Here is a 26125-nt window from a genome sequence, read left to right on the forward strand (position 1 = left end):
ATTTCTCCCCGGAGCGAGCTACGTAGGCCTTATAAAAAGTGTTCCCTCTGCCTCTTTTCTACAGGCAGTCCAGAATCTCCTTACTGTAAGCGACCTATTGATAGCAGTGTAGTGCTGTCAACTAGATTTCCTCTGTAACTGGAATCTTTGTCACCAGGATCATAACTGGATTTTAGTGGGCCTTATAACAGAATTATAGCGCCTGACCCTTTTCATAACCGGTAGTAATTCTAACAGCTGCATAACTAATTTTAGTTAAGAAACTATCAAGGGATGGACAGTAGTGCCATATAGCAGAACTTCTGCACAAAGGGGAACCCACATAGGATGGCTACATAGTGCAAAGCTATCAACCACAAAAAGGGATAACTGTCCTGCACCCAAGTTAGCCTCTTCAGCCTCTGGGTCCTATAGCAGCTGCTATGGCTATATTGCTTATATAAATATATATATATTCTTTTTTTTATGATTTCACCAATATCGTGTGAACACGGTAGCTTTGTGGTTAGCACTGGTGGCCTTGAAGCACCGGGGTCCTGGATACCAATCTGATCAAGGACAACTCTGTGTTTGCATGGGTTTCCTCCGGGTACTCCGCTTTACTCACACACTCCAAAGACATACTGATAGGGAACTTAGATTGTGATCTCGACCGAGGACGGCGAGTGATGAAAAGTGCTGCGGAATATGTCAGAGCTATGTAAGTGCATAAAATAAATATTGCTGATGAAAAGCAACTACCTACTAAGATTAGTAAGCCCACCCTGTTGGCTAAGCGTCAGTTGCTGCCCAGCTGAAAATGGAACAGATCAGCTGGAAATTAACCCCTGTGTTCTCTGCAGGATTTCTACTAATTATTACAAACAGTATGGGCAAGTTTCTCCTGTTTACTGGTATCATGAATTTATAGGTTTAGTGTTCATTTGACAAACTCTTTAATCATAAATGGACCAAGGGCTGTTTCACACGAGCGAGTCCATTGCGGGAATCGCGCTCCGTGTGTGAGTGTGATCCTCCGCTCTGGACTTGCAGGAGCGCACGGCATTATCATGATTTATAATGCTATGTGTCTCTGCATGGCCTTTTTTTCCACAGAATCATAGTGACATAAAGCTGTCAGTAGGATTCTGTAGAAATAAGGTCAAGCAGAGACGCATAGCATTATAAATCATGATAATGCTGTGCGCTCCTGCAAGTCCAGAGCGGAGGATCACACTCACACACGGAGCGTGATTCCCGCAATGGACTCGCTCGTGTGAAACAGCCCTAATGTGTTTTTGGGTAAAATGATCTGCCATCATGAGGGTGTTTTATACCAGTCTCATAGATATAGTAAAATAGTATATGCATTCCAAAATAATTCAGAATATTTTTTTAAAGGAACAGGATAATTTTTTTGTTCCGTTGTAGAAATATGAAATGCCTAATCAGGCTAAGCACATTAGATGTTTATCCGCAGAACCGACCTGATGACCAAATAATATATATGAGGGCCTCCTGACCTTCCCTCCGATAGCTGATGTCTGGAAAGATAAGGATTAGGTTGTTGGATTTCAACATGGCTGATCTATTTGTTCTCCGGGAGATACGCCACCTACAGAATTTTTTGGCAACAGCATTCTCCCCTTTCTTTGTTCAGACCAGGTGGGCATGTGTATGGAGAGGGGGGTGAGATAGCTGTCGACAGAACAAGCGTTCGGATATCTCATGTGTATTGCCAGCCTCAGAGATGACGGTGAAGAAAAAGGGCACTGCCATCCAGTAGTGATTACAATGCTGTGTGAGTTCTGCCTACCAAAGTGAACAAGATAAATTAGGCAACTGAAAACGAAGTAACTGTTTCATAATAATTAAATGGGATTTTCTGAATAGCACTAATAAATTTAACAAAGTTTCATTAAAAGTTTGAATGTTATTTTTCCTGCACAGCTAATGTCGTTTTGAGTAATAGTTCATGAGCTGAATCCAAATGTCTGAGCGTAGCTGTAGCAAAGCTCCTCCCCATTAGAGCAGATGTGGCAGACATACAATGGAAACTTCTGTGGCATATGTGTCCTCGGGCATATCCTAGTGAAAGAGGTTATCCTACTGAGATCGTGGGCTTCAAAATATACATGGGCAACAAAACTAAATGCATTTATTGTTCAGTAAAGTCATTTTCATAAGCGGGCCCCCGCAAATTGCTCTAGTACCCTTTTTTCAGCATTTGTGTGCAATTCTGCAAAACATGTTTACAGTAAGGGGCTGACGTAGTGGTCTAAGGTTTCCCTCCTGGACTTGCTCCCAGTTCATAGGCGTTGAGATTTCCCTGTTGGTTTTTCTAGACGTAATATGAGGAATTGTCTACGTTTTTTTTCTTCTTCATCTACGTCTGTATCATAGCAGCTCCTGCTCCTTATGTTTTTCTTAAATAATATGTCACTACTTCTTAATGAGTAGACTACTCTTTTTATAACTGTAAGGGTCTGGATATTCTCAGAAGGATTCCTTGCAGAAATGAAAACTATTTCTTGTGGGCTTTTCAGAATACTGACAAAAGACTAAACAGAGTGCAGGTTTTATTTTTGTATAGCTCTGGATTATGAGATATAAATTCATTTTTGTACCAATAAGCCTTTCTTATAAGCACTAAAAAATAGTGGTGTTTTGGGGATAAGCCAAGAAAAATGATTTGCACAAGATCCAAACATATTAAGAGTAATTTAGATGGCTTAAGCCTAAACACATTCAACAATAGTATTTGAAATAATTCCTACTTCAGTTTAAATGATTTTAATAGTGTGAAACTATGTATATTCTTGTACACCAGGTATATATATATATATATATATATATATATATATATATATAGCTATAACAACCTATACAAAAACCCTGTAACAGGGGAAAAAATAAGCAGGACTCAAAACTTTGTATACAAAAAGTATTATATTCTTTATTGCAGCATATATAAATAAATCTGTAGACATAAATAATGTAAAATGGGGAAAAAACATCTAGATATGGAACAATGTCCACAAACACCGTACTGAGTATGGATCCCAAAGCACCCACATAAGATGGAAATACATGTACATAACACAAAGGTAGGTAAGCCTGTACCAATCAAAATAATATCAGGAAATAATGATATCATATCTACTTAGCAAACCTAATGCTACAGAGGGGATGAAGTAACATGCCCACTGAAAGAAATAACCACCCCTAAGTCGTTGTAGGACCAAGAGAAACATAAGGAAAAATAAATTAAAAAATCCAAATAAATATAACAAAAACTGAGATCAGGACAATAACCAACCTGTGGACATGTTTGAGGGAGTCCAAGAACACACCTCAACTCGCACTTCGCCTTGGCTTTGCCTATAGCTGTGTTGACTTAGCATTGTATGAAAGTATACTGTGTAGCTGTGGGAAGGCAAGAGAAGATAGATGAAGTAGGTTATTTACCACTGCAATTTATTTTAAATTTTATAAGGGGACAATAGTTATGAAATCCACCTGCTATATCAGTATATTCATGGGACTGTGACAGAAACTCCATATAAATATAAGAAGAAAATACAAATGATATGCAAATGTTGAGCTACTAGGATGTTTCATTAAGAGATTGCCAATTTGAAGGGAGTTATCCAACGCTTCAGAATTAGTGGTCTAACCTTCGGATAGGCCATCAATATTAGACTGGGAGGAGTCTGACTCTTGGCACTCTGACAATTAGCTAATCAAGGGGGTGTGGTGCTCCCCTTTATTCTTTACCAGCTATTAGTAGTGAATGGGACACAGCCACAGACACTACTAAAAGGACAGTTTGACTTTATGAATAGCATTCATTCTCTGTGTTGAATATAGGAAATTTAGATTGCAAGATCCTTAGGGGCTGATGTGAATGAATGCATTCTCTAGCTCTATATAAATGGCACAAATAAAGAATAATACAAAAGTTTGTGTACTGACGTCACATTCACTTGATTTGGTGTGTAATTGTAGCCGATGAAAGACATATTTTTCTCTCTGGGAATAACCATAAAAAGTGGCCAAAATGCAAATAAAAGGACAATGGAACTACATGAGATGCCCAGTTTCCATTGCTTGGTTTAATCCTTCGAGGGGTCGTCTCACTTCAGCAAGTGACATTTATCACATAGAGAAGGTTAATACAAGGCACTTACTAATGTATTGTGATTGCCCGTATTGCCTCCTTTGCTGTTTGGATTCATTTTTCCATCACATTATACACTGCTTGTTTCCATGGTATGACCACTCTGCAATCCATCAGCGGTGCCCGTGCTTGCACACTGTAGGAAAAAGCACCACCCTCTCTGGTGACCAGGACCGTAGGAGCTCACATAGGCTGGTGCTTTTTCCTATAGTGTGCAAGCATGGCCACCTCCGGCGGATTACAGGGTGGTCATAACCATGAAAACGAGCAGTGTGTAATGTGATAGAAAAATGAATCCACCCAGCAAAGGAAGCAATATGGCTAATCACAATACATTAGTAAGTGGCTTGTATTAACGTTATCTGAATAATAAAAGCTATATGCTGAAGTGAGACAACCCCTTTAATGACCCTCAATATGTCAGTATAGTTTATAAGTCTTCAATAAAAAGGGGTAAACTTTGTTTAGATCTCATTTCAGTAGTAAGTCTCATGGATCCTAGACAGAAGAAATAAAACCCATTTTGCCAATGCTTAAAAAAAAAACAAAAAAAACATCTGGTATATAAATTTGAGCAGTGATCCCCAGAAGCCCTTAAAGTTTAGTTCTGCTTAGTTCTGGCAGACCTAATATAAACTACTGCTAGGAAGATTTGGATACTGGCACCACGTACACTTTTTTCCCCCCAACCACTGCAAAATCTATTCAATTTTTTAATAGCTTTGAGATTTAAGTAACGTAGGAGTGTAAAATAAGAAAAATGAAAAGTCCGCACTTCATCACCAGAAGGCAAGCCTCTTTCAGCTGAGAACTGCAAATCGATTTGCCTGAGAATGCAAACGACCCTAATGTTTCTAAGCTAACACAAATACCTGATTCCTGTTTCAAACAGATTTCTTGCACAAAGAGACTTCTGTACACAAAATATGATTATTTCAGACATTTGTAATAAATCAGATTGCTCTGTAGTTGAAATGTCTGTATGTATGGGGCGTGAGACTGGATGCAGAACAAAAAGGGCTTTCACTAAGAGCTCTTGAGATACACTTTTTTTTAAGCATGCAAAGGCTGTGCGGTCAAGTTCAAAATAACTAATATTTGCATTGCCTAGCCTGTATGCTGACATACATATTCAAAAGCAGTGCTCTGACATCTGATCGCCAGTATGCCCAACTACTGTTTTAACAGGTATCATTCACCAGGCAATTGCAAAAATGAAATCAGTAATTATAAAAAGTGTCAATTATTTTTCTCATTTGTAGTCATTTTTTTTATTTTGACATTTATGGGCCGGAGATGATGACTGTTTGTTTACCAGATCTAAACTAAATGACTAAGTTTAGACTTATTAGAGAGAAACTTTTAGCTCAGGCTATCAATTTATATTATCCTTTATTTATGGGCTTCCTTAGGGTGTCACCATGCAACTAACCTTTTGCTTTGGTTAAAGAAAGATTATATTATTCTAATTGTTCTCTTTCAATCAGATACATGCCAGGATATTTTTTCTATAACTCAACTGTAAAATATCCTTGGGGTTATCCTTTGTACTAAACTAGTTCTGCCTAATATGTTTATATGATTTTTTTCATACTTTTGAAAGACTTTTCATGTATTTTTGGACATATCAGATGGCAGGTTTTAGCCATACATTTTGTTTACTATACATCTTTTGGATCTGTGCATCATAATAGTTAGTTATGGATAGGACTCTTGGGAAAACGTTTAATCTTAATGTATGTTTGGCACAATACCGCATCTCCTATTAAAATCTGACCCGTTTTTTATTTTTTTTTGTTAGCTTGACTCCTTGTTACAAACAGCTAACATTTTGTGCCCCAATACATAGTTATTTCAATATAGATGAAAGTGTTAACAATAACGTGCCCAACTGAAAAAAAAAAAAAGCTCTTCTCTAGGAGGACAGAAGCTGGCTCATTACTGTCATCTATTTGATGGCTACCATAGAAGGCAGTATCTGGCCCCTTAAACAGGCCTTGGAACATTGGATATAAGCCTAAACTGGAAAATTTTCCATGAAAAAAAGACAACTATCTGCATTTTAACTCAGCTGGGGCATGGAGAAAATTAAAGGGTTTGCCTCACCCAAAAAAAAAAAAAAACTTAAAAAAACCCCAAAAAACAATGGTGTCAATCATCCATGGCTCTGGCTTCTCTACCACCCAATAATCAGCTGTTATCACCAAGGGAGGTTGTGTCCAGCTACACACTTCTCCCTCTATGGAATTGTTGCATGACATGCTGTCCATTTAAATTATTGGGAACAGCGTCTGCCAGAGCCATTCTGGCACACAGACCTGGGATCTGTTCTGTGACAGTGGTGTTGAACCTATGGCATGGGTGCCAGAGGCAGCACCCAGAACCCTCTCTGTGGGCACCCACACCCTGGAAAAAGGCTATGGCGTACCAATATGCCTTAGACTTTTCCTGCCATTTACCAGCGCAGGGCGTGCTATGAACAGCACAGACAGTGCACTGAATGTAGGCAGGCTATTATAGCTAAATGATAAAGTACATGGAAGATATACTATACTGGACTGTAGTATTCAGGTTAAATTGCCGTATTGGCACTTTGTGATAAATATGTGGGTTTTGGGTTACAGTTTGGGCACTCAGTCTGTAAAAGGTTCGCCATCATTGTCTTAGGACATGTGGACATAGGTTGCTGTGCTAAGACAATCTCTTTGATTAGCTGCTGGGGTTTTTCAATAATCTGAACCATAAATGGAGCAAAAGTAGTTGTTTTACTTCTAAAGAATCCAATTTAGAATCTGACCAAAATATCCTTGCCACAAATGAAAGGCATGTTTGTAATCCATGAAAATGCAAGACTGTTTAACCATTTCAGTCCAAACTATTGATAAACCTAGGAGATGGATGAAAGCAAAGAAATGAAATAAACATTAAGATAAAAAATACTACTTTGGGAGGCCGTTTACGATTTTCATAATGATGCAGCCAGAAACAAATCAGTAATACAATCATTGGCAGTAATAATAATAACATTATAATAATCACAATCAGGAATAATTGATATTTTTCATTTCATGTAATCGTATGAATCCATGGTCACTAATGATTTCTCTCACTGAGACACGTTCAGCATCAAGCTTCCTTTAAATAATTAGCTGTCAATGAGTTTGTGTATTCAAGCTGTTACACTGGCAGTCCTTAACAAAGGACTGCTTTGCAGTTTTGGCTGTGACTTTTCTTACTTTGAATAATGGACATACAGGGAGCTGAAGTGAAAAATGTAATATTGTTTCTTTAGTGGTCTGGAGGTGGGGAAAGGTATTCCCTGAACAATATCAAATGGTTTCCACCTTGCATAAGTCACCAGAACTTCCAGTCAGCCTGGGGTTGTATTATTCACAGAGTGCACATTCAAAATATATCAGATGGTAAAAAAAAAAAATTTGCTCTTCTGCTGAAACAAAGTGTTAATGAAAGACTAAAGAAGGAAATACATTCCACCCGAACCAGCAGAATATGGTAATGGAAAGGATGACATAACAGAGATCCCTTTTTTTTTTTAAATGACTTCATATTTTAGTTTTTGCCAAAGGACATTTCCAAAACCTGGAAAAAGTTCACCAATAAGGTATGCAGTATGTTGATGTCTTCAACTCCTCAAACAAAAAAATTGCATCAGAATATTTTGGCAAATCGAACTTGGTTTATATTTCTTATTCAGCCCTAGTTCGAGTGCAATTACAGTACATGAGAAATACAATGTAACACTAATCTTAAGGGTCATTTTAGATGATAAATTATCTTTTAGGTCAGGAATACTTTATCAAGAGACCATTAATGATTTCAGAAATGTTGTCAGTGGGTTGAGTAAGTTCTACTACTTTGTGCAATCCACATCATAGAAAAGATTTAACAATTTACCAGCTCATAGATTAGATACAAAACACATTGCGATCTTATATTGTGCAACTACAAGTCATCGTGTAGCCCTAGCCTTATGTGATGCATAATTATTAGGGACATTTTGCATACTAGTACATACAGTAGTATACACTCAAATTAGCAACATTAACAATAAAATATAAAGCACTGTATACTCAATATATAAAGTGAAGTGTAAATATTTGTACCTAAGATTTAAGGTGTAGTTGGGTAACATTAAATATTTTTCTTTTTTAGATGGTCATCATGTATGGGAGATGGAAGCCAAAACAGACAAGGAAATGTTCAAGTCTGTAAGTATAATTATTTTTAAGACAATCATATATGAAGATTTTCATTTCACAGTTCCATCTTTCATTTTAAACGAGAAATGACAATGAATGAAAGTATTCCTCCTGGTATACCAAGGAGAATGATAGCCCCATACATATACTTCTGGTGTTCCGATCTCCTGCCAATCATCTGAACAGAACTGTTTTTCATTGAGGGACTTGAATTCGACACAAGTATAAAGCTGGCCATGCATATTCAATAATCATTCTCTGACAGCTATCTCTTTCGACTTCCTCCTGACTCCCCCATGCACATACACTTTCAGTTCAACCGAGCGTTAATGTGGCTGACAGACACTTCTGATGGTGGCTTATTTACTGGGAGAACAAAAGGATCTGTTAAAATATTCACTTCACTCCTTCTTTCACTCCCTCTGCTTCATCTGTCGGGGGAGAGTTGGGAGCTCCCCATACACGTTAGACTGTTGGCCGAACTTACCGATCTTGGGTATAGGGGCCTTAAAGGGGTATTCCGGTTGGTTAAAGTTATCCCCTATCTACAGGATAGGGGATAACTATTAGATCGGTGGTGGTCCTACCGCTTGGACCCCCACCGATCACGAGAATAGGGGCCCCGTACCCCCTACAGCTCCCCTGAAATGACTGGAGCGACCAGTCGCACATGTGCGCTTCAACTCCATTCAAACTATGGGAGTTTCGGAGATAGCTGAGCTCTGTGCATGTGTGACCGGCCGCTCTGGTCATTTCAGGGGAGCTGCAGGGGGCATGAGGCCCCCATACTCGTGACACCCCCACTGACCTAATATTTAGGGGGTAGGGGATAACTTTGTTGTAGAAATGGGTCTTCAATGTAGTTACTGCCAAAACAGCCCCATTCAGATTCATGGAACTGATTTTCATTCATAGAAACAAATCTGCCGTGTGTAAATATACCCTTAGACATGGAAACATGCATGATGAATTATTAAGCATTAATAATTAGAATCTACTTTTCCATTACAGAACTCACTAGTTGTGGAAATCCCACCATTTCGCAATCAAAGAATATCCAGCCCAGTTCAAGTCAATTTTTACGTCTGCAATGGGAAGAGGAAACGAAGCCAGTACCAGCAATTCACCTATCTGCCAGCCAATGGTAACATAATGACTCATGAAAGTGTTTCTTATTTATCTGAAGCTGGGTGCTTGCAATTTTGTTAAAGTGCTGAAAAGTCTGTTGTAAAACTGTGTTTAAGAAAGTCACAGCTCTGCATTTTTTTTTAACAACTCCTGGCGGATGAGGGAAAGACGCAATCTTGCTAGAAAGAACTGCTTGTTTTGTTCTGGCTAATCTGCAAAGCATACTACCTGACCTCCCCATTTGCAAACATCCTATTTGGTGGCAAAAACACACATTCAGTGAAGGTAGCTAAACCTCGAGGGCTCAAATCTCAGGTCCACTACAGGAAACTATTCAGGGCACAACATTATTTTTTGCATGCAATTTATACAGTGCTGATGTTTGTGAGCACAACCAAACAAAGAAATGTATTATTTTGGGAATGCCTTTTTTTAAGATTTTAGTTTTCATTTAATCTACTTTATGCCTTGAAGGATTGCATTTTCTGTGCAGCTGGGTGAGCTGGATAGAAAAGGGTGGGAATAAGAAGAAATGTCTCACCCGCTGTTTTGGCAGTAGCCTATGCAAAATTAGATACAAAACAGCTGTTGTTGATCTGGGAGTGGCAGGAGAAGAAACAAAGACTCTTTTTTGACGAACCTTTGCAGGGCAGAGGTCTAGCAATCTTCAGCTAGAATCTTGATATTTATTTTTACGTTGAGTCCTTAGTGGAACATGGATCTAAGCCATGCTACCTTAAGTGTGTTGACGACATTGGTGCATGGTTTTCTTAATGATTGAGGTAGTACAATCTACGATATGTCATGAGCACACATGGGAATCAATTTTATATACAAATTCTTTTTTTTTTATAATATATTTTTTTGTGAAACAATCACCCCTTGTACTTTTTTGAAATTAAAAAAAAATTACATTGCAAGATATTTTTGATTTATGTGTAAAATATTACTTGTTTTTCTTTGTAAACAATCACAACGCATTGTTGGCTGCTCATACATATATTGTTGCATGTCTTATATGAGAAATTCATTATTTAAAGAGTAAATTGGCAGTAAAAAAAAATTGATAATCACCTTCACTGAGGTGGCTGCCATTTTGTGGTCCGAACCAATATTTATGCACATTGGGGTTGCACCATAAATATTGGTCGATTCCATCAATTTACTAATAGTTAACTTCATTCCGGGCATTTAAATATTTGTGCTGTTTAGTATATACAGCGCCTTACATTTTCTATAAAAACTGAAGCAAGGTATATAATATAATATGACTTATCCGGGTTAAAATTAAGTATATTCCTTTTAGTGATTGGCCTTTCAATGCCGTTTCAATTGCCTGGTGACAGGTTGTAAAAAATATATGAAAAACATCAGTTTTGTGAATTGAATTATAATTTGTGAATTATGTTTGTACATTGAAGATCAAATTGTAAATTTCATTTGTTTTATTAAAATAAACAGGTTGATTTTATAAACAGTTGGCATTAAGTGGATTATGTACAGTAAAAAGTCTCAGGTATAAAGCGAGGAAGGAACTTTGCACAATGTGGTCTTTCGTTACGTGTTCCTTATAAGAAACCCTCCCTAGTGAATTATTCTCGCTATAGTACAGAAAAGAGCAGATGGCAGTGTGGGCATATCTTCAATGTAACATTCTTTCCTGCAATGCATATGCAATCATTGCTTCATGTCATGAACAATTTATCCCATCTGTATGCATACTACATATTACTGAATAGTGCTGTATATCAGGAATGGACAAAGGGTGGCCCTTGGGTTGGGTATTGTCCATAATTGGCTTTTTTGACTGCATCATATCGTAAAAAGCTATAGACATTATGATATATGTAATACATACATTTGTAATGTGCATGTGGCCATATTCATGAGCAGTCTTCTATAGCACTGCTGTATGTAGGAATATACAGAACTGCAGAGTGGTCTGGTCCTTCTTGGTGAAACAGTTCAGGTTGATTGTTTTACGTACCTATACTTTTTTATCATATACCACCTGTAACCAGGTTCTCTGCTTCTTTGCTATGACTATTTTTTTTACACTATCCTCCACTCGCTGTTGTGTTTCATTTGATCATTCACTTACTTTGCATTAGACCTCATACACACGACTGTATGTATTTTCCAGTCTGCAAATTGTGGATCCCCAATATACAGATACCATCCATGTTGCATACACATGTCTTGTGGACCCATTGCCTTCATTGGCTCCGTGGTCTCCATTTTGAGGACAAGTTTAGGACATGTTCTATCTCTTTGTGGAACAGACATATGAATGCAGAAAGCACACAGATCATCATTGTGCCTTCTGCATCAGTATGTCTGTTTCACAAAAAGATAGAATATGTCCACAAAATGCGAATCATGGACCCATTGGAGTCAATGGGTCCGAAAAGAAAATGCAGATGGCAAATGTACCGTATCCATATTTTGCAGATGCAGACACATTCGTGTGCATGAGACCTTATCAATAACAATTATTTGGTCTCACTATTTTCTTTAGAAGACACATTTTTAATTCTCATAGGGTAGTATTTGAGGGAATAACAGGCTTATAAACCTGACAAAGACCAATGTTAGTTCACACGGGTCTAATAATTAAACAGATTAGTAAAAATGGTGAAAGGTAGGGCAATAGATGTAGATATATTGACTGTATCCCAAGTCTTGAAGTCAGCTTCATTGAAGTAAGAGGTAGAATAGTGAGAGCAAAGAAGCATATCAAGAAGGGAAGGGGAAAATATCTGCAGATAGGAAACTTTGTGGACGGAATACCTCCGAGGTAAGGGTCTGTTTACAGGGGTTTATCAACTGTCTATTTCTGAGAATTAAATAATAAAATAGTAAACCGAGGGGCACTCTGTAACTAGAAATACATGGACCTTTTTCAAAAATTTACAATATAAAACCCTTTATTTTGGGAATAAATACAATAAAATAAAAATATCAATATCAACTCATTATACCATATCAAACAATAATAAAACCATACTAAAACCGTGGGTCTGTAGACTATATATTCTCAGACAGATATCCCCTTTTTGCAGGTATTCTATTGCTGCACAGTGTAATTGAACCTCTATTTGATGGGATAGTTTTCCATTAGTTCATATGAATTTCCAGGATATTATCCTATGCGGTCTCTGCTGGGAACATATAATCTTGGCAAGATTTCAATTGCACATCGTATGCATAGTTGAGATCTCAGAGTGGGGACAGTTAAGTGAAATCTCCAGCGCATGCACAGATTGTACCCTTAGCATATGCGCGAGGTTTCAAAGACAGTGAGTATGCCTAGCTCTGTCAGTCAGTGGGGGAGAAGGAGTGGCAAAGGGTTCGAGGGGCTAGGTCCACCCCTCAGTACTCCAAGCACAATATGAAACTAAACCTATTGCAGTATGAATTTCTCAAATACTACATATCAGATTGCTGCAAGAGAGGGGACATTTCACTCTGCTTTATCAACCCTACCAGGCAGTAAGGTTTGCTAGGGTTGATATGATGACAGATGCTCTTTCATCACAAGATAGAAATGGGTTTAAAGATGATAACTAGGTTTTAATGTCTCAAGGTGTTGAAATAATCCATTCTCGGAAACTACAGTGCCTTATCAATGTGATCACTAATGTAGAAGCCATGTAGTTTTAAGAGGATATTTTGTATATGATCCAAGCAAGGAGAGGTGCAAGAGACATGTTTCCTGCGTCTTCTCTACATTTCTCTATTTATATATAAATGGTCTTAGTCTGATCCCCATCTGTCATTATATCATTGTTAACAATTTTTCTATATGAAGGAAATGCAGGAGAAAAAAGCTATTACATTTCTCCTGTACTCCCATTCTTCTACAGACCAATTTCAAACTGTAGTTAAACACTTGCCATGTTGATGTTTATTCTTGCCTACTTTCTTGGAAATATTTTTACATTTTTAAATAATTTTCCAAGATGCTGGCTTGAAGTCAGCATTCGATTTTGTACTGCTTACTACAGAAGAAAGTGAACAGCCCTTGTTTATTAAGATCGGGTACAACATTCAATTTCTTTCTGGCAAACAATTGCAAGCTACCATATGAGAAGCAATTATTTTCTCATTCAGAACAAAATAATAAATATTCAATGTTATCTTATTTCTTTAACATAATTTATGTCACCACAGATTATGTTGTGTCTGGTTTATCCAAAAACGGATTGAAGTTTCAAATTTGAAAGGAAATGCCCCGCATATAGGGTAATGCGGTACAAAGTACAGAGAAAAATCTAAATAGTTGTAAAAAAAAATGTGTAGTTGTGGTGGACTGTGGTATGTGTTCTTGAACTGTTTTATAAATATAACTATGGATCTGTTATGTAGAAAGTATAATAGTTACTGCGAGAATATGCTATGTTAAGGCAAATATACAATGGGATGGAGGCAGCATGTACATGAAAGAAACATTGCTGATCGTAAAAGAACGAGTAGCATGGACACGAAAGGAAGGTTTACTAATCAAAATGCACCAGAATTTGGTATAATTTGCACCACCACTGATGTACATGCTTTGCATCACATTTATAAAGTTATATAGACACTTTTATTTCACTCCTTCATCAAGGGGGAGTAGCTAAGGATGCAACAGTGTGTGCCAAAAAATGCGTCACAATTTTGGTGCACGATTCTGTTGTATAGAAAGCAAACTAATAGAAGGTGTCCAGTTAGACTTAGGCTGAGTTCACATCAGTGTTCAGCCTTTCTGTTCTCCTGCTCCGTTATAGGAGCAGGAGAACGGAAAGGAAGGATTTGGCACATAACGGAGCCGAACGGAGCCTAAGGACCCCATAGACTATAATGGGGTCCGTCAGGTTTCCGCTCAGAAGATGATTTTTGAGTGGAGATAAAAGTGCGTGCAGGACTTTTGTCTCCGCTCCAAAATCATCTTCTGAGCGGAAACCTAATGGACCCCATTATAGTCTATGGGGTCCGTAGGCTCCGTTTGGCTCAGTTATGGGCCGAATCCGCCCTTTCCGTTCTCCTGCTCCGTTATAGGAAAGGCTGAACGCTGATGTGAACTCAGCCTAAAGGTGTGGAAGACTTATCATCCAACATCAGTCACTTTGATAAATTTGGCACCACTTTTGACTTTGTAGTCCAAGTTTACATTCTCTAAATCTTAGAGAGCAATAGTAAATCTGCCCCAATAAATCAGAAGCCCAAAGAGAAAAGACTCGGAATATGCTATAGAATGCAAAATGGTGGCAGTAAATGAAGTGCAACAGTACATAATCTACTTGGCACCAAGAAATATAAAGGTAACACAAGGTACTAAGGACCAGCACGCACCAAAAAATGCAAGCATTATATTAGTAGGTACCAGTGGTGCTGAGACACACAAGGCGGGTCTTATCAGTGATCAATAACCTTAAAGGGCGTCTGTCACCATAATCATTGTAGGGAAACAGACTGACCTGTGACGTGTGCAGGTCAGCAGAAGCTAGCCGTCTTGGTCCCATCCTCATCTAAGGCTTTATTTCTGAGCAAACTGAACTTTTAATATATGAAAATGAACCTCTAAGAGCAACAGGGGAGTTGCTGTTACTCCTAAGGGCTCCGTTCTCACTGCTGCTGACATGTTCCTGACGTGGTCACAGCAGGAACAGTGGACAGTTTTAAAAAGAGTTTAGATGAATTCTTAAAAGTAAACAACATTAATGCTTATGAAAACGTGTAGAAATCTGAGTCTCAATTCCTTCTGGTATTTGCGTCCCCACCTATCCCTTGCTTGAACTTGATGGACTTATGTCTTTTTTCAACCGTATTAACTATGTAACTATGTAACTTTGACAGGGCCATGCAGTGTAAACATCATCAAGCCTGACCCTGATGTCTCCTAGATTTGCAACTTTGCGTCATACGCTTCAGTACCGCGTGCAGTACAGGAGAGAGGCTCAATGGCACATCTCCTCTGTACTGAGCCTGCGCTAGGTACTAAAGTGCATGGCAAAGGCATGAGACTAGGAGAAGTTAGGGCCAGGCACGATGATGTTTAACCACTTCCAGACCAGGCCATTTACCCCCTTCCTGACCAGGCCTAATTTTGCAAATCTGGCATGTGTCACTTTATGTGGTAATAACTCTGGAACGCTTTTACTTATCCAAGCCGTTCAGAGATTGTTTTCTCATGACACATTGTACTTCATGTTAATAGTAAATTAGAGTCAATATGTTTTACCTTTATTTATAAAAAAAATCCAAAAGTTGACAAAAATGTAAAAAAATTCACTGTTTTCTAAATTTCAATCTCTCTGCTTTTAAGACAGATAGTGGTGTCTCATAAAATATTCATTAATTAACATTCCCCATATGTCCACTTTATGTTGACATCATTTTAGTAATGTAATTTTATTTTTTAGGACGTTAGAAGATTTAGAATTTTAGAAGCAATTAAAGAAATTTTCCAAAATCAACTTTTTAAGGACCAGTTCAGTTCTGAAGTCACTTTGTGGGGCTTACATAATAAAACCAACCCATAAATGACCCCATTTTAGAAACGTCGCCCCTCAAACTATTCAAAACTGGTTTTAGAAATGTTGTTAACCCTTTATGTATTCCACAAGAAGTAAAGCAAAATAGAGGTGAAATTTCCAAATGTCACTTTTTTTGCAGACTTTCCATTTTAATAATTTTTTTCCTGGAATACATCAAGGGTTAACAACAAAACAAACCTTAATATTTATTACCTTGATTCTGCAGTTTGCAGAAACACCCCGTATGTGGTCGTATACCGCTCTTTAGGCACACTTCAGGGCACAGAAGGCGCCATATGATCTTTGGAGGGCAGATTTTGCCGGAATGGTCTTTGGGCACCATGTTGCTTTTGAAGAGACCCTGAGGTAACTCCACAGTGAAAACCCCCAAAAAGTGACCACATTTTGTAAACTACAGCACCCAAGGAATTTTTAAGGGGTGTAGTGAGCACTTCACTCAACAGGTGTTTAATAAAATTTTTAATACTTGGGTGTAAAAATGAATAATTCAAATTTTTTTTTTTTTACAAGAAAATGGTGCTTCAGGCCCAAACTTTCTTTTTCACAACAGATAACAGGAGAATATCCCCCCAAAATTTGCTACCCACTTTTTCCTGAATACAGTAACACCCCAATTGTGGTTGTAAACTGTTTTTTGGGGATACGCCAGGGCTCAGAAGGGAAGGAGCATGGAACATGGAATTTTCTGTCATGGTTTTTAAGAGTGATAGCTTTTTTTATTCTTTGTTGAATGAGCTGCGTGAGAGCTTATTTTGTGCGAGACAAGCTGTAGTTTTTATTGCCACAATTTTGAGGTACATTTGGCTTTCTGGTTGCTTTTTATCTAATTTTTTGTCACACAAAAAAGCTGGTGTCATTTTTCTATTTTTTATTACACCGTTCACTTGATGGGGTAGATCATGGGATATTTTTTAGATCCAGTCATTACGTATGCAACAATACCAAATATGTGGGGTTTTTTTGTTTTCTTTTTGTTTGTTTTTACAAAATAAAAACATTTTTAGAAAAAAATATTATGTTTTTGTTGCCATTTTCTTAGAGCCATATTTATTTTTATTTTTCTGGCTATAGTGAGAGCTTGTTTTTTGCTTGAAGTGGTGACGTTTTTATTGCTACCATTTTGGGGTACAACTTTTTGATTGATTAACATTATGTTTTTTCGGAGGTGAGCTCACCCAAAAAAATCTGTTTTTTAGCGCAATAGTTTATTTATTTATTTTTTTACGACGTTCTTCTGATGGGGTAGATCATATGATATTTTTTAGAGCCGGTCGTTGCGGACGCGGTGATTCCAAATACGGTATGTCTATTTTTTTTTCTTCTATTTTTTACATTTTTTTAATAACGGATTTGGGGGGAATTTTATATATTTTTTTTCTGTGAACCTTTTTTTTTCTTTTAAAAACACTTTATTTTTTATTTATTTTACACTTTGTGTCTCCCATAAGGTCATACTTCCTTTTTTTTTTTTTTTACTGTTGATTTCTCCTGTAACTGGGGCTGACATACTAGCTCCAGTTACAGGGGAAATACACCCACCAGAGAGGCTGTACAGCATTAGGCCTCTTTCACACGGCCGTTTTTTTCTTCCGTTTTGCTGTCCGTTTTTTGCGGTCCGTATACGGAACCATTGATTTCAATGGTTCCGCAAAAAAAACTGAATGTACTCCGTATGCATTCCGTTTCCGTATTTCCGTTTTTCCGTTCCGTTTTAACATAGAACATGTCCTATATTTGGCCGCAAATCACGTTCCGTGGCTCCATTAAAGTCTATGGGTCCGCAAAAAAACGGAATGCATACGGAAGTGCATCCGTATGTCTTCCGTATCCGTTCCATTTTTGCGGATCCATCTATTGAAAATGTTATGCCCAGCCCAATTTTTTCTATGAAATTACTGTATACTGTATTTGCCATACGGAAAAACGGAACGGACAAACGGAACGGAAATGGAAACACAATGGAAACAAAAAACGGAACAACGGATCAGTTTAAAACGGACCGCAAAACACTGAAAAAGACATACTGTCGTGTGAAAGAGGCCTTATACTGTGCTGTACGGCCTCAGTGCAGGGCTGATCGTGGTCTATGGAAGACCCGTCAGCTCCTGCACGCCCCGGACCCTGGCGGTCACATGAACGCAGGGATACCCAGGAACAGTCCCTGCCTTCTCTCTGGGGTGTCCTGCTGTCACTGACAGCGGGCGCTCTGCTCGGCAGCTGCACAATTAGCGTGCAGCTGACATCTCTGAAAGGACATTCCAGAACATCCATTCAGAGATAAACCCGACCGCCCAGGACATTTATAGTCAATGGGCGGTCGGGAAGTGGTTAAACTGCCTGGCCCTGTCAATCAAATGCAGGGGGTGCGGCAGCAGCAGGGAGAACTGAGCCTCTAAGAGTAACAGCAACTCCCCTGTTGCTCCTAGAGGTTCATTTGCATAGTTTTAAAGTTGAATTGTCTCAGAAATATAGCCACAGATGGGGATGGGACCAAGACTGCTAGCTTCTTCTGACCTACACACATGTCACAGGTCAGTCTGTGTCTGAGTAATGCTGCCCACTGGACTCACTTCAGTAAGTGGCATTTATCAAGTAGACAAGGTAATTACTAATGTATTGTTATTACCCATATTGCTTCCTTTGCTGGCTGGATTAATTTTTCCATCGCATTATACACTGCTCGTTTCCATGGTTACAGACCACCCTGCAATCCATCAGTGGTGGTCGTGCTTGCACAATATAGGAAAAAGCACTAGCCTATGTGCTCTCCCATGGTCCCGGGCAGTGATGGCCAGTTTTTATTTTCTGATTGCAGATTTTATAATTCTATTTCCTGAACATTATTATGGGGGCAGCCATCTTTCCTGGGCTGTTTTTAACAGCATTTACACAGCATTATGAAAATTGCTTTACAGCAGCCCCATGGACCATAGACACAATGGACAGGAGGGGATCTCATTGACTTCTATAGGCGAGTTTTCTAGGCATGATCTGTGACCCGTGCAGAGGTCATTGTACAAGAAAAAAATAGATAAGATCTGACAATTAGCTATTGTTAATGGTGGATCCTGACTTATCTATACACAGAGGTGATATTGCCTTATCATTACAGGCAGGATTAGAATGACAGATAAGAAGATAACTGCAGTAAAGTGATCTGTCTAGACCAAGAAGCGGTGCCTATTATTAGGATTATTGGCCAGGTGCGAAAACCGCAGGATTTTATGTTTTTTGTTTAAATATAGATGTTGACATGAAAAATTAAAAATAACATAATTAAAAAATTCTTTAAAAATATGTTAAGCATAAAAATGTGATTTAAACAATAGGTAACTTTCTGATGACATTCCCTTTAAGGGGTTAAAAACAAGGTGTAATGGCTCATGCACACGACATCCGTGTGCATTCCGTATTTTGCGGAACAGCTGGCCCCTAATAGAACAGTACTATCCTTGTCCATAATGCGGACAATAATAGGATATGTTCTATTTTTTTTCGAAATGGAAATACGGACATACGGAAATGGAATGCACACGAGGTAACGTCCATTTTTTTTTTTTGCGGAATCATTGAAGTGAATGGTTCCGCATACGGTCCACAAAAAAAAACAACGTAACGGACACGGAAAGAAAATATGTTTGTGTGCATGAGCCCTAATACTGTATATATGTCCATATTTGTATATGATATATTACATATCAGTCATGAAGTAACCTCCAGCTACTATTCCAGGGGCTTAGTCTTTACCATTTAGCATGTATCTGCCTCACCTTGGGACTACAGTTAACTCCCAAGATTCTAGAGAAAACTTACGTGTGATCTCACCAGCTATGAAAAGCTTCAAATCACCCCAGCAAATAGTTACCATGTGCTTACTTAGTGAGATGTATATGTAAGAAATCTTAGGCTTTAAATAATGGGTGCTAAATTATAGTAAACTACTAAGTCTTATTATTTGAGCACTGCTGCTCTAGACATGTGGCTCAACTGAAAAGGCTGCGTTAAAGACATTTTTCACGACAGCTAAAATTAGAGCGTCTAATTTCAGGTGAGGTCACCTTAAGTGACCGGGGGGTGCCAGTTTGTACTTTTAATGATTAAGGAGAAGTAGAAGTAGATTTATTGGTCAGTTATTGCACAGCTATGATCAATAGATTTACGCCATATATTACAATAGCACAATTTATTACATTTTTATAGCCATGGCAATGAAGAGGCAGACTTTAAATTCTACTTGTGTGTACTTTGGCAAGTTATCTTTACTTATAGGAACAGATGGGAGCTGCAGTCAAAATTTCATTGTGTGTTATACATGTATATAGATATAGCTAAAAGGCCAAAAGTATTTGAACAGTCCTTCTAATTAGTTGTTTTGTCAATATCAGCAACACCTTACACCTTACTAGTAGTTGTATAAATTCAAGCATAAAGCATTCAGGTTCTACGGACAAACTATAGCCAATAAAACAAAAAACAAGCTACATGTCATTCAACTTTGCACGGTCATAGAAAATATGGTTTAAGAAAGTTTTGCTGTGATAAATCTACCAGGGTCTTTAAATGGGCACTTTTGTCAGAAAGGTATATATTTTTTTTAAACCCAGACTTATTCATAGAAAACTATTCATAGTGTTACTAGTAGCGCTTGTTAGCGATGATTTTGCGGTGTAAATGCACCGCTGATTACCCGATGAACGAGCGAAGTGCTGGTTCATCGGGTAATTGGATCTTTTGTGCAGCACAAAAGATCATCATTTCCCAGTGGCAGATCGTGCTGTGAACACAATCACCTGCGGGGAAACAACAAGACAGTATGGGGGAAAAGTGATGGCATTAGCGATCGCTCCTCCCCATACTATGGAGGAGCTAAGTGCATGTAAATGTACAGGTCTCCTCCGCTAGTGATCAGCAGATTGTCGGGAAGGAAGGCTTCCTTCTCAACAATCTGCTAGATTGTCGCCCCGTGCAAAGGGATCTTAAAGCGGTTATCTTAAATGTAAAAAAATGAAAATCAGACATCAAATAGTATATGACAATCTCTTTCTAACGAAGCTAGAACCAGTACTGTACCTCACATGGATCCAGAGATCTCCCCATTCATTGCTCTGTTAGATTTATATCAAGCTGACAGCTCAAGGATAGTGGTTTTTTTTGCTAGCCCTGGGTCTGTCCATGCTAGCCCTATCACAGCTCCAGAAGCAGTTGAAGGATTAAACTGAGCATGTGCAGCATTCTCAATGAGCAGGTCAAATAAATAAGAAAAATAACAAACAGCAGGTGGCGCTATACAGATACATTTTACTGATTAACTCAGTGGCTATATAAAATGTTTAATTACTTTCAATTACAAAAGAATTCAGATCCAGGTGCTGGTTTGAAAACTGTAAAATATTTTTAGTGGGACAACCCCTTTAATTGAGTCACTCGCCCCCCTTACCGTTCTGGTTGGAGTGAATGGTCTGATTGAGAAAGTTAAGCAAAGTTGCTTGCTTTCTGCTGTGCAGAATGTCCAAGCAAAATAGGAAGTGCCAGGACAGGAAGTAGGCTACATGGAGTGACTTGAAAAAATGATATCCAGAAAACCATCCACCTGATTTTTTTTAAAAGACATGGAATATTCACATATAGGCTGGTAATTCAATGAAAAATGTTGAATCGAGCGCCAGAATTGTAGAAAGTAAATGCCTAGGGCCAACAGCTTCTCACTACCAAGTTAAAAATTGTCTCTTGGAACAATATCAGCACAGTTTCAATGCTCATTCATGTGAACAGAAGTCTGTGATTACCATCTCCAGTGCCCAGCCTCAGTTGGAGTGGTGTAAAGCACACTATCCATGGAGTCTAAAGCAATGGAAACATGTTATTTGGATTAATAAATCCCATATATTTATCCTGTCATATGAATCTGGGTATGGCAGGTGCCCGTAGAGGGCTTGCTGCTGAATGCCCAGTACCAACCACAAATTTGATAATAAGGGGGGGATACTAGTCTGAGGTTGTTGCTTATAGTTTGGGCTGTTTCAGTCATGGTAAATGGTTGCTGTTCCAACTTTCTGTCTATAGTTGGTAGACCCTTTCCTGACTCAGCATGATATTTGTCCAGCGTACAAAGTTAAGTCCATAAAATTACTCTCTAAATGGTGTTCACTGAGCCCTAACCTCAATCTCATTAAACACCTTTAGGATGACATGCACCACCAACTATGATTCACATCAATCCCCAACCTTAATATTGGACACATCTTCCAGCATCTAGTAGAAAGAAGCTATTTCCAGAAAAATGAGGTGTCTATAGCAGTATAGTGAACTACATATTAATGACTATTTTTGAGAAATTAAGCAAATATGAATGTAATGTCTGGTTTCTACTTTTGGCCATAATAATGTGTGTATTTATCAATAAAGTAAAAAATAATATCTAACTTTGTGTAACTTAAAGTATAGCTGTCCTTTAAAAAAGCTTCTAAAGGCATGCCAGAACTTTTGATCATTAGGGTCCAGGTGCTGGGATCTCAACTGATCGCTAGAAAACAGGGGCAGAATACATTGGCTGAGCACAGTGCTTCCTTGATACCTATCTGGAGTTTTCCACCTCTCCTTAGAATGGACCATTCACACGTCCGCAAAATGAGTCCGCATCCGTTCCTCAATTTTCAATGGGGCCGCAAAAGATATGGACAGCACACAGTGTGCTGTCTGCATCCGCACTTCCGTTCCGCGGCCCCGGAAAAAAAAGAACATGTCCCATTTTTGTCTGCAGCCACGGACAAGAAGAGGCATTTCTATTATAGTGCCGGCCATGTGCGGTCCGCAATTTGCGGACCGCAAAACTGTTGCAGACGTGTGAATGGACCCTTAGAGATGCAATGTTAGCCTTGTTCATTCTTTATTTCTGTAGCCCCTTCAGCACTTTCTTTGGCCCAAGTATACATACTGATCACACTGATATTTCTTTTTTTTATTACATTCACATATATACATGTACAAACATATTTCTAGCGTTAGTTAAAATGATAAGCTTTATGAAAATGACAACAGTTAGCCATTGATGAATGTTCTTAAAGAGAATCTGGTACAACCGCACAGCGCAGTCATGTCACAGTAGTAGCTGAAAGGGGCGCAACATGATGTAATTAAATCAATGATGACCGCACTGTTTGCACCATTAACAATGTAGACCCACTGACCAGTGTGGTCATAATTAGTTTAATTAAAGCCCGCTGCGGTCATTTCGGCTGTGTCAAACTAGTACGCAGCATGGCCACGTCACACATGCGACACCACCGCACTGAGTATTTGTACCCTAAGGCCCCTTTCACACGGGCGAGTATTCCGCGCGGATGCGATGCGTGAGGTGAACGCATTGCACCCGCACTGAATCCGGGCCCATTAATTTTTATGGGGCTGTTCACATGAGCGGTGATTTTCACGCATCACTTGTGCGTTGCGTGAAAATCGCAGCATGCTCTATATTCTGCGTTTTTCAGAAGTGAATGGGGTTGCGTGAAAATCGCAAGCATACGCAAGCAAGTGCGGATGTGGTGCGATTTTCACGCATGGTTGCTAGGTGACAGTCTATTCACTGTATTATTTTCCCTTATAACATGGTTATAAGGGAAAATAATAGCATTCTGAATACAGAATGCATAGTACAATAGCGCTGGAGGGTTAAAAAAAAATAAAAAAAATTAACTCACCTTCTCCTCTTGTTCGCGTAGTTCCCGGTCTCTTCTTTACTTCTTTAATGATGAACTACAGGCTAGGACCTGTGGTGACGTCAGATCACATGCTCCAATCACATGGTCCATCACCACGGTGATGGACCATGTAATTGGAGCATGTGATCTGAAGTCACCAAAGGTCCTTTAGCCCACAGCTCATCATTAAAGAAGTAAAGAAGAGACCGGGAACTACGCGAACAAGAGGAGAAGGTGAGTTAATTTTTATTTATTTTTTTAACCCTCAATTGATCACCTACTAAGCATTCTGTATTCAGAATGCTATTATTTTCCCTTATAACCATGTTATAAGGGAAAATAATAACATCTACACAACACCTAACCCAAGCCCGAACTTCTGTGAAGGGTTCGGGTACCAAACATGCGTGATTTTTCTCACGCGAGTGCAAAACGCATTACAATGTTTTGCACTCGCGCGGAAAAATCGCGGGTGTTCCCGCAACGCACCCGCACATTTTCCCGCAACGCCCGTCTGAAAGAGGCCTAACTCCTAGTCTAGTGTTGGTGAATCTTAGACTTTTCCTGCCATTCATCAGCGCAGGGCGCACTATGAAAAGCACAGGCAGCACATTGAATGTAGGCAGGCTATGTTAGCTAAATAATAAAGTGCATGGAAGATATACTATACTGGACTGTAGTATTCAGGTTATATTGCCGTGTTGACACTTTGTGATAAATAAGTGGGTTTTGGGTTGCAGTTTGGGCACTCGTTCTGTAAAAGGTTCACCACCACTGGCCTAGTCTATCTCCGAAGTCCTATCAGCACCTGTGCATGCCGATGATCTTTCATATACATGACCTCCCTGTCTCTGGCCTTTCGGTTTTTGTACGTGCTGCAATAAGTCAACATTCTTTATCGATAAATTGGAAAACCATAATAAATTTATAAAGATAAAGAATATCTGTCTATAGGTCTCATATACGGATATGACCTCATCAGAAGCATTTAGTGTGAGCTGTAAAATGATGATAATTACAATCACAGTGACCTACTCAAGGACCACCAGCCTCAAAGAAATCACAGACACATCTGCTGTATTTCTTTCACAGACACTGGAAATAAGTCCTTTATTTATGGACTCTATAGAAAATTGCAACTCTGGACAGTTTGAAAGAATACTGGCTGGATCAGCAGCCTCTCCCATTGCCCTGCCTGCCGTAGGACACGAGTGGGCCTGAACTGCCAGACACAGCGCATGCACAGGAGTGGCACTTCTATAGCTTAGACCCACAAGTGCATTTTGTCTTGTGATTGGTAGACATTAAGTTAGATGGATGACCATTCGCACAGTAGAACATACTGGACCTGTGTTTTTTATATAGCACTTGCCAAAGAGAAATGTAATGCAGACATTGTATTAGCAAGTACCTTCATTTGTTACTAGCTGATCATAAACAGCGTTTTTAACCAAAAGAAATCCCAGTTAGCACGTTGTTTAACACCAAAGAGGAAGACTTTAGTATAGGATAGATATTGTGCATTATGACTCGAAGAGCAATTACACAGTAAGTTGTTGTAGTTTGCACCATGTAACCTGTTGTAATGTTCTGTAGCACGGTTGCCCCTTTAGTAATAGGGGGGATCACTGCTCTTAATGCTATAATAATTTATGCTGCTTGAAATCGTTACTTTCCTTGTACCATGTAGGGGTATAGATAGCACAGTGGGATATGTGGATAATGTAGCTCTCTATTTCTTGATATATTTATTTCCCTGCCAGGTGGCCTAAAGATATGTTCATAAATATATAATATAACATGGTAGAAAATAATACATACTTTTTTATTTTATTTAATACATGCCATACCCTATAAGAGAAGAGGAAGGGAAAAGGATGAGAAAATGCATGCAGTGTAGTTCTCTAGATGATTCATACTACATGCAAAGATATTTTATATGAAGAAACATGTCTTTATAGGTGGTAAACCTTTTTTTTTTTTAGCTAAGCACAGTTTTCTGTCTTTCTGTGCTAGAAGAAGCATTGTTGGTCTCATATGCCACCTACGCTGGTTTTTATACCACTGCAAATATGTAGTCTTTGCTGTATTATTTATTGAATATTTGTATCTAAAAAGTGAATTGAATTTGTCTGAAATTGGTGAGCATTACCAAATACAGATCTTTGTCATCACTTCGCCCACTCGACTTCCTTCCTGAGATCTAAATTTATCTTTTGGAGAGTTCAGTAACAGATTAACAACAAGCACCCTTTCACTGTGAATGGCAAGTCAGTGGACACACAACGTTCTGTTCTTACCTTCTTACCTACACTCATTGTCAGGTTCACTCATATGTCCGAGCTGGACAAGACATTTACTTATATTCAGTCACCACAACAG

At 38.7% G+C, this 26125-nt stretch overlaps 1 protein-coding gene across 5 annotated transcripts in view; it reads left to right on the forward strand.

Moving 5' to 3' along the window:
• Positions 1-26125, forward strand: part of NFATC1 (nuclear factor of activated T cells 1) — a 202191-nt gene that overhangs the window by 100128 nt on the left and 75938 nt on the right. For 4 of the 5 annotated variants that reach the window (XM_040433493.1, XM_040433494.1, XM_040433498.1 and 1 more), the window contains exons 7-8: positions 8333-8388; positions 9391-9523. The exons of the other annotated variant lie outside the window; for it this stretch is intronic. In XM_040433493.1, the coding sequence (XP_040289427.1) occupies positions 8333-8388; positions 9391-9523 (189 nt within the window). The remainder of the gene's footprint in view (positions 1-8332; positions 8389-9390; positions 9524-26125) is intronic. 5 annotated transcript variants of the gene reach the window in all.

The sequence above is a fragment of the Bufo bufo genome, chromosome 5 (genome assembly GCF_905171765.1).
Source record: "Bufo bufo chromosome 5, aBufBuf1.1, whole genome shotgun sequence".
In the NCBI taxonomy this organism is placed as follows: domain Eukaryota; kingdom Metazoa; phylum Chordata; class Amphibia; order Anura; family Bufonidae; genus Bufo; species Bufo bufo.